The following is a 17,004-nucleotide window of genomic DNA, read 5'->3' on the forward strand; positions in this document are numbered from 1 at the left end:
ATGAAGATGATTTTGTTAAGGGTGATTTACCCACAAAGTATTTATTTATTTATTCATTTGCATCCATAATCAGAGAGCCCCTCTTCGAGGGCACAATGACAGATTTTTTTCAAATTACTCAAATTTAAATATCATCATCTGGATACTGTACAATGACAAAACACGAAAGAGTTTTAAGTGAATATTCACAATTTCTTTGGATAAACTATGTGATTTTGGTACTTGTGTTATTTGCTGGTCATAATTCAACACAATTATTCCATCTTTTGTCATGATTGTGGATTATAATAAAACACTCAACCTGGCATCCTCAAAGGTGAAAGGTGAAACTATCTTTTTCGCTCCACTTACACAGAAGTAAAAGCTTCGGGTCAGCTACAGAGCAGCGCTCCTGCTCCTGAGCTGGCTCACCCCAGGTCTTTTTCTGTGTGAATTTAACATTAAGACTGAAAAGATAACAAAAACAAGCACAGACACACAAACAAACCAGAATCTTCCACTTTATCATACCGTTGGTTCCAAACCTCCAAGGACTCAATTAAATGTTAACACCTGCAATTTTTAACCCGCTGATTCCTGACTAATAATGATGAAAATGAAAAAGGCATCTGTTTGCACGTTCAAGTCTTCTAGCATTAAAATCACATCAACATAAAATTAATGCTCATTGGTGTCATTTGTTTCTTTTATGTAAACAGTAATCAAAAAAAACCCTGACTGAATGGATATGCCTTCTTGACATTAGTACGAGTGCTCTGTGTAGAAAAAGGTCCTGCATTGCAAATATTTTCCAGTTGCTTGTAGCAGTGTCAAAAGAAGTGAAGCAGTTTGAGGCCAAATTGCTCTCTTGAGGACTCAAAAAATATTTCAGCAATTGCAAAACAAATTTGTTAGAGTAAACTGATTTCTCATCTAACCAAAACCACAACACCCCATGAAGTTATCACACCATTCCAAGACCAGTGCATTGCTAGATTTTTACAAGACTGTAGCTCTGATTGCAGGCGGAGCCTTGTAATTGGGCTCTGTGGGCTCAGCTATGTATTTCTGTTCTTCCATTAAATTCACTTGTACGACAAGCTGGGTAAATTAGGAGGAATCTGTATAGGAGTTGGTGCTGGGATTGTGTGGGGGCGCAGTCCCTGTAATAGTGCTGTCAAATTGTGTCAGAGTGAATATACACCACAGCAATTTTTCTGTCCTTCCGGAAACCCAACCAGTTGGATTTACAGCTTAGATGGTGGATTGCACATTTGCAACATCTGCAGACAATCCTAATCCCTGTCTACCTGTCTCCAGATACAAATATTGACAGCCTGTCCCACACAGTGCACAGCCCCAATTGCATCATCACCTAAAGCTATCCCCCTCAGAACCGTCCTAATCTGTGCTAGCATTAGCGGAGTTATCTCCATGGAGCTGTCATGTGTTCCAGAGATAACGGTGATGCAATAAAGTTGAATCTGAAACTGTGAATCCATGAAAGAATCCATGCCAGACAAAGTTCAAGCTATGATTGAGACATTTTTTTTTTTCTGTGTAAGACACCACCATATCCATGATTCTCACAGGTACAGGAAGGCTCTTTACAGTGTGACACTGTGGTAGCATCTCTTAAATGTACCTAAAACAGGGACATTGTACACACTAATTGTATTTGAAAGATGACATGGGCTGTCTTCTGGGTATAGTATCACACTGGATCAATAAAGTCTGAACAAAACTGCCCAAATAATCCTTTATTTAACTTCTTAGGTCCTCTGTGAGCCAGGTTTTCTAAATTAATCCTCAGGTTGCCTCAGGCCCACATACTGCATGTCTGATGGCACTGATTTGTGAAGTCCCTGCATGATGTCATTGGAAGAAAGATTTAGGCACAGGAAACAATGTGTATTTCTTTTACCTTTCTATGCAAATGTGAAATAGTATACATAGACATATAGTTGTGAATACAGACATACTTTCATGGCAGAAATGATTTGTAACTAGCTGTAAATGAAACGATGTAATTTAAAACAACGAACCTTGTAGGATAGATGTCAGACTCACAGGCACTGGGGGGAGAAATCCGGTTCATTTTCACATACACATTTTATTTTGCATCAAAGTATTCAAAAAAGGGCCCTACTGTATGTGGCTGTGTATTCCTGAGGGCAAACCAATCTGGCAGGTAAAGATTCGTCAAAGGGAGAGCCATTCCCAGGACAATGATCACAACAGAACTATCCAAACAAGTGTAAAGACATTGCATCGTGAATCTCATTGGCAGGAAAAATTGGCTAATTGGCTACACTACATTTTAAAACCTTTCCCCTTTAAATTTGGCAGTCTTTCAAGTCTATAGATCTTTGAAAGATGATAAGTGTAAATCCAGTGTAGTACATAACATTGATGTTTAACATCAGATATAGTTGTCACTAAATCTTGCATCTTATTTGTCTTCAGGTGACATCAGGACATTTTAATGCATCTGTCTCTCCTCCACTAAGGTAACCCATGTCCTGTGGCGTCCAACAACTCATGTTCATCTTCCTATTTCATCATCACATTGTCCTTTAATATTGCACTATCACCATGTCACTGTGTGTAATTGAAAAAGAAACAAATATATACTGTATATTATTAACATACTCTTTTGGGGAATGGCAGAGAAGTGACACATACCTATTTCCTATGTCTTTGCTTTGGATATGACAACTGATGTGTTGCTTTGTTACCATAAAAATGTTCTGGTAATCATTTGCTAAGAATCACTGTTAGTATAACGCATAATACAACTCCCAGAAACAAGTATGAAACACAGTTAGTTATTTTGGCATATTATTTCCAAGTATGTACCTGTGTTTTTTTCCTTGTAACTCTCCATATATGAGTATTTCTCAAAACAATTACAGCACAGCCAAGTATATATCTTCTGTTTAGGTTCTGTTTAACATAGACATCCCTCTTTGCCATTATGATTCTTTGCCTCAGCTCGGCTGACAATGGGTTTGTGCTTATTTTCACCAAAACGCTCTGTGCAAAGTACAACAATACAGTAGCTTCATCAAAATAAGCTAACAGTTTGAGCATTAATGAAAAATGATTCACAGTAATAAAACACAAAAGAGACAACGTTAGGTTTGGCTTGCATAGCGAAGCAAAAGAAAGAGAAAAACATTAAAAAATATATTTACAAATTATGCAAGTCCTTATTCATTTTAATCATTTTGTGATTTTCTTCTTCATCTCCACTGTGTGAACTGTTGTACACCATGTGACAGAAAATAGAAGCGGACATTAACATACTGTTTACTCTTTTAGAGAAGGGGGAATGAAAAAAAAAACAATGTGAGACTGGTGTCTGTGTCTGTACATGACATTTACAGCTCTGCATTTTATCTTGTACTCTGTGTCTCTGTCTTCATTCTGTCTCCTCTCCATCTTCCAAACATCATTCTGTGTCACTCGCAGAGAGAAAATCTCATAGCGCTTATAAACAAGGTGTCCTGGGACAGGCAGCAACTGCAGGGAACGATGCTTCACAAAGACTCTGAAAGACAGGCAGGCACACAGCAAGAACAGCAATGTAAAATCTGGGTGACATCAAATACTTCACTCTCTGCATCTTCATTTTGCACTGCTAGGATGTATCTTAGCTTGGATTCAAGCTAGAAATTGGTGGGATACAAGAAGGTAATATGGATAAAGTCTTGAAGACTATACGATCCATATATCAAAACTGTGATAGTAGTGGCTTTTAGTGTAGCTATTATACATTTGTTGTTTCCGAGTCGTGATTATTTTTCTGCTGTTAATGAAAGGAAAATTATGGTAAATTTCAGGGTTGGCAGAAACATTTGGGAAGCCGTGATGTCCATGCATGTTTACTTTTGGTTGGACTCAGAGACCAGCTTTTGAAATGACTCATATAAAAAATATAAAGTTGTTGGAAGCTCATGCATAGGCCTGGACGATAACACCATTGTGATATGTAGGGGAGGACAGCAACAAAGTTCACTTACTTAAGAACTGTAATTAAGTACATTTTTCAGTATCTGTACTTTACCTGAGTATTTTTTTGGGAGGGAAATTTATGACTTTTACTCCACTACACCTAAATATTGTACCACTACATTTCTATGACACACTCATTACTTATAAAAGCACAGCTTTTATTTTTGAAAATGCAGTGTTGTGCTTTTTTGAACAGCTCAATTTGAACTTGGCCCTGGCGTAATGATGGCTACGTTAGATAGGGATGAGGCAGAGGATTCTTCACCAGAGCACCAAGGTCTTATCTGAAGTTCATCTTTGAAATCTTAGGAATAAAGAAAGATTCCTTTCCTTATAAATGTTTGCTCTGTTTACCAACACCAAATTTCATGACTGCCTGAAAAATTATTTGCTGTCCAACTTGAGAAAGCATGTCGAGGTATATTCCAGATTAAAATTTAAACAGAAAACTTGTAGTGGTTGGCTGTTCTTTTGTTGATTCTGTTGTGGTTTTATGGACATGTCTACAGCTTTGTAGGATATTCTACAAACCTTTTATTCTACAGGTTATACAGTCAGTGCATTCTGTAGGTTGTTTCAGAGTCATTAGGTTCTGTAAGTGAACTGTAGAACAATACAACAATGTAATTAAAGCCAGTACTCCAGTACTTTAACTCAAGTAAAAATTTGACTGAACAACTTTCACTTGTTTTGGGGTAATGTTTGACCCAGTGTCTATACTTTTACTCAGGTAACAGAGCTGTGTAATTTGACTACATCTGGTGATATGTACTGGCAATAGACACTTCATCAATAGCAATAAGAAAATAGCTCAATAAACCCTAAGCTTGCTCTCTCCTTGGCTCATAAACAGTCTATCATATCCCTTTATAATGGAGTGCACTACAAGTGACAAACAGCCAGTCATTTAACAAGTGTGTTGTTCAGTCACACAGATAGCAACAGAAGTGTGTGGACTGGAGTGAGAACATTTCTGCAGCCAGGGAAGAGGGTGAGGAAATTGTTCATAAAAAGGACACAAGGTAGTCTTTTGTTTCATATCAGAACTTTGGATTAGGCACCATGTCGTCAGTCACGACAAACATTTGCTGCAGCTCAAGAAACAAGGCCGCAATGGAGAGTACTCAGCAACACCCTATGGTAACCTTACCCATGCAGTAGTGTACTACTTTTCTCTAGGTCTTTATTTAAACTAGGTCATTAAAATGATCAATAATTTCTGATACCAAGTGATATGAAAATGTATATTGTCATAACATTTTTGGCCATATTGCCCAGCCTACTCATACTCAAAATCTGAAATTGTTCACAGTTTTCACTCTCCAACTTTCCCTCTTGAGAATAACATAGCTTTCTGTTTTCATTGTCCTTTCATTTTCATGCCCTGTCATTACATTGCTATCTCTTTTCAGATATACACAAATAACTGTATTTTTGTGCGGTCACAACTGACTAGAAGAGACAAATCTGATTTGTCTGATTTTTTTTCTTTTTTTTACAAAAGAAGTGACAGCCCTAAATTACATACAAGTGAAGTTCCACTCTGTGTGCTGTTTCTGAAATGAAAAAATTTGAACTATTTATCGAGCTTTATTATGCGGCCTATAACTATAACAACATGGCTTCTGTGCTTTACTCCATCAGTCATCAAAACAGAACTATAGAATGGGTTAATAAAAATGTAAATAAGGTTTATAATCTACATATTATTGCTCTCCACAGATGCTTGCTTGAATCAGGTTGTATCCACTATGTGTAATGTGCACACGGATATCTCCTCGTGAGGATAGACACTCACAGTGTTCCCTTTTCTCTGTGCTGTTTGTGGGTGGATGCCCGTTGTGGGAGAGATCTGTGCCAGGTCTCTTGTGGGAACCCCTACTCAGGGTGGCCCTGTTGGATGTTGTTGTGCCGCTCCAGGAAGCCATATGCTGCCGCTCCAGCGTCGAGACGGTCACCATGCACTCCTCGGAGGGGTCTGAGCCTGCAGCTGCCCATGAGCTGTGCATGCGGGAGCCCACGCTGTGCAGGGACTTCATGGCCGGTGTGTGGGCTGTTGAGTGGATGGAAGATAAGGGTGTTTGGCAAAGGACACAAATGAGGCATCATGATATAGGCCCTTCTGGTTGGATTTACTCTAATTGAAGATTCTCTGACAAAAGAATGGCTGAGAGTGTGAAAGACTTAACTTACTGTCTGTGTTGGTGTCTCTTCCTCTGGGCAGAGTCCCAACCTTGTCTGTCTGAGGTTTGAGGCCAGTAAGTGGTGCCCTCTTGTGGCCAAGGCTATGTGTGCCCTGTGCACCATGGTCTGCTGTGCCAGAGCTGTCTGAGCGACACTGCTGGGAGGTTTTACCTACAATAAGGAGCAGCAAGAGAGAGTTAATGACGATAAAGATTGCCTGGACAAGCATTTGGCTCACACACAGTGGATTGAGCCAGACACTGAAGTGTGCTGTGGATGTACCAAGCAATCAGCCAGATGTGTCAGATGTAGAAATCAACAAAAATATGTTGTGTTGAATCTGTGTTAAACATACTAACACGTGACGGCTTGAAAGAACATGTAAAGATGCTTCACACCCTGTTTTCATCATACTGGATATAACTCCTTCATATTTACAATACATATACAGTATACATGCTTAGAGGACAGTGTTACTGGGTGCTATAATCAGTCAGCTTTAAGAACCATTTTTTTGTTGCAGCAAAGTAAGCAACTAGACTTTTAAAATTCAAAACCAAGAAAAGAACATAAATGTTTTATTTAAGTCAGACACTATCGAAAGTTTTGTTAAACAAACGTGCCATTTAAATCAATAAGCCACAACTGCAGTGTGGCACCCCCTGTGGAAATGCTGCCACCACGCTGGCTTTGTTCATGCTTTGATTCACTGGACTGAAGATTCTTCCTCTGTCTCCCTGAATGCATTTCTAATGCAATTACTTACAAGGTTTGACAGCTAAACACGAGGCGATGAAATGTTTGCATTGCTAATGTTTGTAAATATTTTTAGTCACACTGACCTGGATTTTGCCCTGCAGCGGGTTATTAAAAGTGTTGAAAACACATATTCTCAATGCACAAGTCAGTCCCTTAACTTATCAAACAATGAAGTCTAAAAATGGTACAGTTGTGTCCCTGTGGGAGAAACTTTGAAGTTTTTTCTCTAAAGAAACGCTTTCAGACAGAACCCTATTTATAAATGCATCAAATTTTAAATGTTAGACATGTGACTTTTAAGTAGAGCCCTACTAAAGTTGTTAAAAGATTATACATTGTGGTTTTGATGTAACTTTGAAGAGACAGTCTGAATATCCCTTTGAAAGAAAGTGAAAAAGGGCATCCTTGATTTACATTAGGATATCTGAATAATTTGAATTTGTAAGCCGATAAAACTATTTTACTTGACACCAACTATTATTTCTACTACAACTTTGAGTGTCAATCACTGTCCCTGTTGGCTCCATAAACATGTTCCTTATCTATCATGTAAGAGCCTAAAGTACAACCACTAGACTATTGTGTGTGTGCTTGTATGTGTGTAATTGAATTGGCTATTGTATGCTTTGGTCTTTGTGCTGTGCAGTGTGTTCATACCTACTGGCAGACCAAATGTTGATATTGTACAATTCTGCAAAACGCTGGATTATGTTAAAATATGATGTTTTCGAACATTCATTGCCAATGTTGTGGAAGATTGTGCTTAAACATTGTTTAAAAAAACAGACATTGTTGGCTAGACACATGTGCTTCCACGAACCTGACCTCCACACACTTGCTACTCAAAAATCACAATTATTTCTGCAGTGGCACTCAACACTGTCATTGGAGTTAAATTGTGTACTGCAAAATCATCCAATAAAACATAATAACACAATTCCTAGGGATACAGGGCTGAGTGGCTGTGGCGTCTTTAGCTACAAGTGGGAGGGAAAAAAGCAAGGTGTCTTTTAAATCATATTTTATATCATATCATATTTCCACAGCTATTTTCCATGAAAACATATTTCCTTTTGTTACAGTCTTACATCTGCATCTTTTATTAATGATATCATACATAAAACAATCCATACATGGTGCACAGCAATAAATGTTTACAGATCTGCATATTCTGTATTTGCCACTAAATGTACGATGGTTATAAAATAGATAGTCATGCACTTAAATGTAATGCCATTTTAATATGAATGAATCCGAACATAGGTATTGTACGACAGTTTATTTGAAGGGGCTATATGTTTTCTCTAGCGCTGAATGTGGTTTCTTCGTGGTGGTGACTGTGGCTGGACAGGAGCCTCAGCCATCATTGCCCTCTGAGCAGCTCTACGTCCTCAGGACAGATTGGAGGCTACGGTGAGCTGCTATGGGAAAGTGAAGAGATGGGCTGATATGGGCCGCAGCTAGCTGGTTAGCATGCTAACTCCAGTAGAGGAAAAGACGTGATAGACAAGAGTTAACCCTGGCGTTGTTTTCCAGCTCTGGGGACAGCTCTTGGTGAGTATAGGAATGAAGTTTCATAATGATCTCACAACACTTCTAGACTGGTAAGTAAACAGCTGTTGATGCTAATGTTGGCTATGTAGCAAAACTTACAAATAGCTACTTTAAAAAGTCATCCTTCTGTCATCTATAACATTTTAATATTTTATACAGTCCTGATAATTGTGTTCTCTTGTTGAAATTGTTGTTCACATATATTCATAGACCATATATTCATACATGCCAATGTCTGGTTAACATTATTATTCATCTACCTGCAGCTGCACTGCCCAACATCTTCATGTGTTTCATTATATTTTGTGCAGCTGAACAGAAGAGATGATCAGGCCAGATAGTTGTGTGCCTGCCTTCTTACAACTAATGACCTGATGTTCTACTTAATTAAAGTCAATGATTTCAGTAAAATTAGTTTTACCATGTGTCAAACATACCTGCACCTTCAAGGTTATCCACGCTGTGGCCAGGAGTGTATTCAAAGCCACACAAATTCTTTGACACCACAGCATATCTTTCATCCTCCTCCTCATCTTCGTCATCCTCAGAAAGGAGAGTGGTTCCCAGATCAGAGCCCAGTGTGCTGGACATAAAGTCCATTGGAGGGATGGGGGTCTTGGACACGTTTGGACTGCTCTTCATGTGCCTAATTAATTGTTGGGAAATACTGTATATTAATGACCAAAACAAATTTAAAAAAGAACTAGACAGGTAAGATAATGAGCAAAAATACAGCAAAACAAGTTCCAGGATGCATAATCACTGCATATTCAGGAAGGCAGAGATGCAATGTGCAGATACTATGAATGCCTGCAGTGGTTTCACTGATTACTTTCTCAGCACTGGTGTGTGTTGTGCTAACACAATGGAGTTGTAATTGGACTGGATAAGGGATATCTGGATGGGCAGGGCTGTCACCAACATGCCTGTTATCTCCTCCACAGCTGTCCCCCATGATGGCTCACATCCCGCCATAGAGGAAATGCATGCATAATTACCAACTCTATTTACTGATGTCAGAACAGCATGTTAGACTAAACCCAGTCATTACCCTCCAACACATGTCGCCACTGACTTGTCAAGTTTTCCAATGCTCCATCAAAGGTGTAATCAATGTAGAGCTGTTTTTATCGGTCGCAAGAAACATGGACCGCAGGTTCCAGCTGACACAAGTAAATACCAGCGTTACAAGACGCACGCACGTTGGCCATTGATATGCAAAACCCAAACTATCAACTGAATAAAATTACAGGTATCTCTCCTTTTGTGCGAAGCAACGTATTTCAACAAAAGTGCGATGCATACACACAGTATAAAGCTTGCACTCACACATTTCTTTCTTCTTCTTTTTTTAAACCATAAAAAACATTAAATTATAGAATGAATATGGTCTCAAGATGCAGTAAACTGAGGCTTTAAAAGATCCTTACCATGCCTGCTTGGCCACCTCGTATTGGTAAGCTCTGGTCAGCTCATCCAAGTGGGCCTGCAGAATGGACTGCATTTCCTCATGGTGGGCAGAGCTGAGAGAGGAGGATGAGGGCTGGCTGAAGGGGGCTGCTGCCGGAGAGGAGGCTCTTCCTCTCATCGGAGGAGTGGGACCTCTCTCCTCCTCTACCTCATTGTCCAAATTCTGGTGGTGGTAGGTCTGGACAGACATGGGCGGTGCCCAGCTGTTGCTGTCATATCTGGCATGAGGACAAAATCCCAGGGACAGGGAATACATAAGGATTTTATTCCAGAAAAATTATTCTAACCACTAAGAGTTAGTCACTGCCTTAGGATGAATCTCTCCGAACTGATCCTTTTTAATTTATCAACGTTACTAATCAGCTTTTTCTTTCATTTGCAAGTTAAAAGTGTATAACAGCTTAATATAAAGCTATTTTTGTAGGAAAATACACAGCTTTAAGTCTCTTTAAGCACTGTGCGATCTGTGTGAAGCTCTTGTCCGAGCTCTCTGATGAAAACAACACACACTCTGGCCACAGGTGCAGGATATTGTGACCTCCGTGTTTGCATGTGTTTCCTCTGTCGAAATGTATTTTTGTGTTTGTGTGTTGCAGGGCGGAGATTGATGAGATATGAATGTATCTTACCCTCCTCCGTGGTTTTCCTGGGGGTAACGGTCAAGGTCAACCTCTGTACCAGGGAGTGGGTGCATGGGTGGTGGAGGCAGGGGCATGTTAGCCCAACATGTCCCATTTGATTTAGAGGTCTTTGTTCCACCCTTCACCTTCTTTTTCTTCCCAACCTTTGCACCTGAGGGTAGGTAGAAAAGAGAGGAGGTTTAGGCTCCTCTGCACAACACTAGGATATCCCTGTGCACTCTACCCACAAATATTATTCCACACTGAATTCACGCACACTAACACATGCACACTGCACTGATTTGGAAGTTATCTCATACCTTTTCTCTGCCATCTGAACTTTTTCAAACCTGTCTCCCACCCAGAGTTCATAATCTCCCTTTTTTTGTGTGCTGACAGCGCATTACGACATTTTCTAAATGTTCCAATTTAAGTTGCTTCCATACAGCTTCCCCACTTGCTCTATTTTATCTCTGGAAAGCCTGACATTTAGCTGAGCACACAGCCTAATGTGCAAAACCACAAAAGTACAGACACAAATGCCTCCACGACTTTACCAAGTGTATATACATTGCATAAATAACTCGGAACATTGAGGGATTTTCCGCCACCACTAATCAAGTTAACCCAAAGAAAAGCGTCATGATTGTGTGACATTTCTGGGCTAGATAAGCTCCCAGGGTAGAATTGTGATGAAGACAGAAGAGTAATTAAGAACATTATCCTAAGGGTCCATTTTCAGTGATTATGTAAATATAATATGTAAATAAAATCCCCTCCATTTTGCTCTTTCCCTGGCTTACTTTGCCAACTCCCCTGTAGTAGTTTCAATAAAAAAAAACAAAAAAACTATTACCTGTCATTTTACTGCAAAAATGTTGCTTTTACTGGGCATTCAAGCAGTGCTGCAGCCCTCAGAGACCCAAGATGCATACACAAAAAAGCAAATAAACAAAAACAATGAGCTCTGTCTTGCACATTTCTCATTACGGATTCTCTTACCACTGCCAGGGCGTCTGTCAGTTAGCGAGTAGCCCAGGTTTGCTATTTCCTGCTGGGCTTGGAGAGAAGCCTTCCAGCGGGGATCTGGCCTGTCCACAGCCAGCTCGTGGAAACTGTTGGACTGGAGTATCTGAGTGGTGGCGTAGGGGGTGGGCTGAGTGCCTCGTGCTGGGCTGCTGTAGCCTGCCTTCCCCATGAAGTCAATACTGCTATAGATGGCACCATCAGACAGCATGGTGCCCGTCTTCTCCACCGCTGCAGACGGTAAAACATCTGAGACAAAGGAGGAGGGTGACAGAGCGAGGAGGGAAAGGGATCATGGAGAGATAAGTTGACATGAAGTTAACGATCTTTAAGGTCATTAACACTCCCTGCTGCTCTGGCACTCTGTATTAGTTAAATACAGGTCTCAAATGGACTTGATATGAATGAAAGTGATTATCTACAACCATAATTAGCATGCAACAAGCTGTGGGAGCCCAGTGGAGTGCTCACAAGAGGGACACTCAAACAGCGCTAACCTTCAGCTCTACTGTCTTGCAGCCTTGAAGCCTGCAGCTCACAAAGATTCCAGTGAGCTTAGAGAACATGCAAACATACAAATACTCCATGCAAAAACATATACTTGGACTATCAACCTCACACAACCTTGAAAAATGTACAATGGCAGAGCATGAGAAAGGATGACAGGCAAAAAATATATGCAAACACCAACGTTTTAAGCCAAAATATCAAGCCTGTCAAATCAAATTAGTAAAGTATGGCCCTCAAAGGCGTTTTTAATTTGGGTGCGCGTGTTTGTTTGTGTGTGCGTGCTTAAGTGTGATGTCCTGTCACTGTGCTTCTCAAAGGATGAACATCAAAACTGTCTGACCAGGCATTGCTAAAACTGTATTCTCCAACACCCGAGCCTGTTCATGTTTCCTACCTCCACGGCCAAAGTTGTTGCCACCCTTCGGACTTCCTAAGTCCCTGTTAGCTGGGAGGCTCGTGGAGGGCCAGGAGTCAGCCAGCCAGGGGAGGCCCGGGTCACCCGTTTTCAACAGCCCTGGGCGGCTGTTGAGAGGATGTTTGCAAAGACACAAAGGAGAGGAGAGCGGGGAAAGACAGAGAAGTGGTGACATAGTTAAATATCCAGCCTGCACCTTAACAGTATTGCTCATTTTCTTCCTGCTGCATCAACAACAAATTGATGTGAAAACTCATTCAGCATATTCTCGCCTGTGGAGCAGCCCAATGCACAGGCAACAATAAACAACAGAGAGACATAAAATGGCAAGTCTATAAATCAGACTTCTGCCTTCCCTTAACTCCACCACCCCTAACTCTCCCTGGAGAGACAAGGCAGGCCTAAATACACACTAAATCCACTTTAGAGCCTTAGCACAACAGAAATTTACATTTTAAATTGAGAATCATGGACAGCCTCTGGCAGATCAGCTACACTGGTGCACTGTCTCCATAGCAACAGAGACAGCAAAAGCCCATTAGGTGGTTTAGGAAAGCTACCGTGTCATTTTGTCTTAGTGAAATACAACAGTCATGAATACAGGATTTGACTTCAAGGTAGGAAAGTTGTGGGCAGCAATTCAGGGAGAAAAAGAACCACAGTTTACAACAGCATTGTTTCAGCTGCTATAAAAATGGCAAAACATTCACATGCCTCATGCATCCGGTTTGCATATGTTTGCTTAATGTGCAGCCACACAGTGAATTTTCCACTGAGCCTGATTTGCCAAGTACCAGGGGAATTGTTCACAGCTGACTTGGTGATGGCTCAAAGGTGTTCAAACAATTATGTCAATAATTTCCCTTTTAAAATACACAAGCATATACATACATTTACATACATTTACTTAGAAACACATGCTAGAACCGACACAATGACACATATGTGCATATTATAGTGTGGAGAAACACACTCATGCACGCAAAAGGGAAGAAACGGTTTATTTTTAGTCCGTAATTTGCAACATTTGGTCTGGCTCTGGGCTTATCTGCTTGCTAAGGTGTGACAAAAAGGAAAGAGTGAATAAGGAGGAATAAAAAAAAGGAGAAGAGCACCTCCATTCTTTCACTTTCCGCAAAGCAAATTCACCTCTTCTTCTTGTGGTTTCACTACGTTTTGATATTCAGTGGATGCAAAGGTAGGCTTCACTGTGGGCATTTTGAGCAGGAAGGAGACTCTCATGGGCACCGAGCTGAGTCTCAAGGTCCAACGCTTTGTTTCTGCACCCGCACATATGACCCCTCATGGTGTAATGTATGCCAAGCTTTTTAAACAGCACATTCATCACCTCTCCCCTCCTCCCACGACCTCTCACTCTGCCAGCAACCCCAAACGAACTGAGATAGAGCCAGTGAATAAAACCGCAGCCACCTGCATTAATTGGTAGCACTCACTTCAAAGGAGTGATTAATGATTTCATCAAGTGTACATCAGTGCAGATCATAGACTGATATGAGTAAGCAGGGGGAACACTGGAACATCTATGCAAATCCTATTCATCACATAAGAACTCGTCATTTCAGGTATTACAATGGGCTGTTGTCATTGAGAAGGCAGGGTGAACACTGCACCATGGCACTAAAATGTGAGTCGGAAAGCTTTAGCTGTAGGGTTTCTTGGATTTTATAAGTTAATTTAAATTCTCACCTTCCATTTCTGATCAGGCCTCTGTCTCTTTGGAAAGTAACTGGTAGAGAGAAGAGGGAGGACAGGGAAAAAGAATGAACTGCAATTATTATGTCTAAAAATTGTACAGCACCACCATCAGTTTGAATGAGTGATACATTAATGCTGCCAGACTGTGGGCAGATAATTACTGTGATATTTTAAAGTATAATGCACAATGTAAAGACATACCTGCACGAGTAAAGGTGAAGGACTGAACTGCAATTCAAAAAGACAGGGAGCGTTCACATCAAAGGGTAGATGATGTGTCATGAATGACAAGTTAAAGAAGCAGCCATATTATCATGCTCAAAAAAAAAAAAAGAAAATGCATGAAATCTGGTGTGAAAATATGGATGAAGTCCTTTCATTTGTGCTTTGTTTGTTCATCTATCACCACTGAATGTCAGCACTGGCCAGATTTTGATGGATCTTGGAGTGGTAATGCATCAAACCACTGCATTCCAGCATTTTTTTTTAAATTACACAGATTACCCTGAGGGATAAAGTTCAAATGAAGGTGACACCTTTAACCCCTTTTTGACCGGTGGCATCTTCATAATCATCATCATCATCATCATCATCATCATCATCATCATCATCATCATCATCATCATTTTATAGCCTATATTTATTTCTTTTAAATTGGAGTGTGAGAGTTGTCTTAAAAAAGAGAGAGGATATTAAAAAACAACAACAATAATAATAAATATAATATTAATAACAATAGAAATTTAAAAACTTTTTTTTTTTTTTCTAGAATGGAAATGTGATGTTTTGGAATTAAACATCACCTTTTTGTTTTGAGAGAAGGGATCAGAGAAGCAGCACTCAATCATGTAAATCCCTATTGAATTAGGAAATCACAGCTCTCTCTCCCCAGGTCACCACAATCAAAGCTGCCATCCACATTTTAATAACGGCACAAATCTTTATGCTTGACTCATGGAGGGATAAAGGAATATTTCATACCTAAACCTAGACACACCTCATGTTAATGTGCAAACAACACCAGCTATGGTCTGATAATGGAAGGGGATGTCAAATTACTTATCTCACGAGAATGTATTAGGGTGTTGAGGTGCGGCGCTGATGGAACTCAGCACAGTTGATGCACATCAGTGCACAGTGAATTAAAGTAAATAGGGCCTATTTCCATCTGTGCTGAATATTTCCTTTGTTCTGCATTTTAGCCAGCTCAAATGGAGTGACATCTGTGATGACATCAGCTTTCACTGCAGAGACAGACCTACTGTGCTTTGAGATTCTGTGTTGATGCAGAACCATGTAAATTGATTTTTTACCTGCATAGTTGCTGAGTCCCTTCCTCTTTTTTCTCCTCCAGTACAGCCAGGCACTGAAGCCCATGAGGACAATCCAGCAGGCCCCCCCCAAACCAGCAATGAAGGCCGGCTGCTTCACTACGTCTGAGATGCTATTGTTGCCCTCTGATCCCGTCATTACATCCCTCAGTTCTGCACCTGGGGGCAGCACACACAAATACACGCACACACACAGACACACACACACACACACACACACAGGAAAGAAACAAATGAATGGTTAAATGTCAATGTAACTATGTGCAAATGACAAATGACTGTGTTTCAGTAATCGCTTTGCATAAAAATCATTTAGGATAAAAATGAAAAACATCACTTTTACTTTTATGGTCCTCAGCTTTGAGCAAGGCACATCTCAAACGGTACCAAAATAAATAAAATAATAAAATAATAAATAAAAAATCATGAAGAGGGCAACGTGAATGAAACAACAAAAACAAAACATCATCAGTAGGGTTTGTCTAATTGTACAACCCAGTTTCACACCACAGCATTTTTTCCACATTTTTGTTATTATTAATGTCTATTCTTGTAAATTCACAGCTGCTAAATTAAGGGGGAAAAAAGGATATTTTCAATAAAAGCAAAAGATCAATTTTAATTTCCAAATATGTACTTTAAAAAGAGAATCAAGACAGTATGGAATATTCTATATCAAACATCAAGCCACTTGGACCACAGACACAGCCAAAAGATGAGGCCATGAATAAATGAAAAAACAACACACAGGGCAACCGTGGTTAAAAAAAAACAAAAAAAACAAAAAAAAAAACAGCATCAGTGCATCCAATATGTCGGCAGAGTTAATCAATTCAGCAGTGCACTTATCAACTTGAGCTGCAAGACACGAGATTGACAGAGCAGCTCTGACAGAGTTTGATTTTCTGTTGCGGCTACTGTGCTGTGAAATTAGATTCACAGTCTCCAGCAGGAAACTCCCCCCATCATTAAGCTTCAGTCCACATGCCTGTGTTTCCCTTTCTCTGTGCGTTAAGGGTGTTATTATCAGTCAAAAGTCATAGATGAAGAGCATCTGGCCTGGGCTCCCATATTGATTCTGGGCTTATATCCTCCAAGCATCCTTTAGCTATTTGATAAGATGTGATAGGCTGATAAGCTCCTACAAAAACATTGTCTACTTTGTTAGCACCAGCTGCCCACATATTGAAGAGGATTATTGATATGGCTAACAGTACTTGGCACTGTGTTACCAGACTCTGCACTTAATGAACTGCTATTGATTTCTCACTAGACGTCTGTGTTGTAAAGTGCAATCTTCTTTCTTCAAGTGCGATAAATTGATAAATCATTTTTCCAGACCCCCCAATCTGTGATGGAGACCTAGGTCCCTATTATGAGGTCATTTCATTTGACTCTAGGTTCGGTGTGTGTGTGTGAGTGG

The 17,004-nt window shown here is 40.1% G+C and overlaps 1 protein-coding gene across 2 annotated transcripts in view; it reads right to left on the reverse strand.

The window, feature by feature from the left end:
- Window positions 1-1,875: 1,875 nt before the first annotated feature.
- The window catches only part of LOC139607890 (roundabout homolog 2-like), an 81,538-nt gene continuing 66,409 nt past the window's right edge, over window positions 1,876-17,004 (reverse strand). For both annotated transcript variants that reach the window (XM_071461205.1, XM_071461204.1), the window contains 11 exons: window positions 15,564-15,740; window positions 14,452-14,478; window positions 14,242-14,281; window positions 12,514-12,641; window positions 11,586-11,858; window positions 10,593-10,755; window positions 9,924-10,181; window positions 8,931-9,139; window positions 6,190-6,351; window positions 5,795-6,049; window positions 1,876-3,532 (listed from right to left, as the gene is read on the reverse strand). In XM_071461205.1, the coding sequence (XP_071317306.1) occupies window positions 3,531-3,532; window positions 5,795-6,049; window positions 6,190-6,351; window positions 8,931-9,139; window positions 9,924-10,181; window positions 10,593-10,755; window positions 11,586-11,858; window positions 12,514-12,641; window positions 14,242-14,281; window positions 14,452-14,478; window positions 15,564-15,740 (1,694 nt within the window). In that variant the 3' untranslated portion in view covers window positions 1,876-3,530. The remainder of the gene's footprint in view (window positions 3,533-5,794; window positions 6,050-6,189; window positions 6,352-8,930; window positions 9,140-9,923; window positions 10,182-10,592; window positions 10,756-11,585; window positions 11,859-12,513; window positions 12,642-14,241; window positions 14,282-14,451; window positions 14,479-15,563; window positions 15,741-17,004) is intronic.

This window comes from Trachinotus anak, unplaced genomic scaffold, assembly GCF_046630095.1.
Source record: "Trachinotus anak isolate AG129_WGS33_773 ecotype Australia unplaced genomic scaffold, CSIRO_AGI_Tana_v1 ptg000024l, whole genome shotgun sequence".
NCBI classification, from domain to species: Eukaryota; Metazoa; Chordata; class Actinopteri; order Carangiformes; family Carangidae; genus Trachinotus; species Trachinotus anak.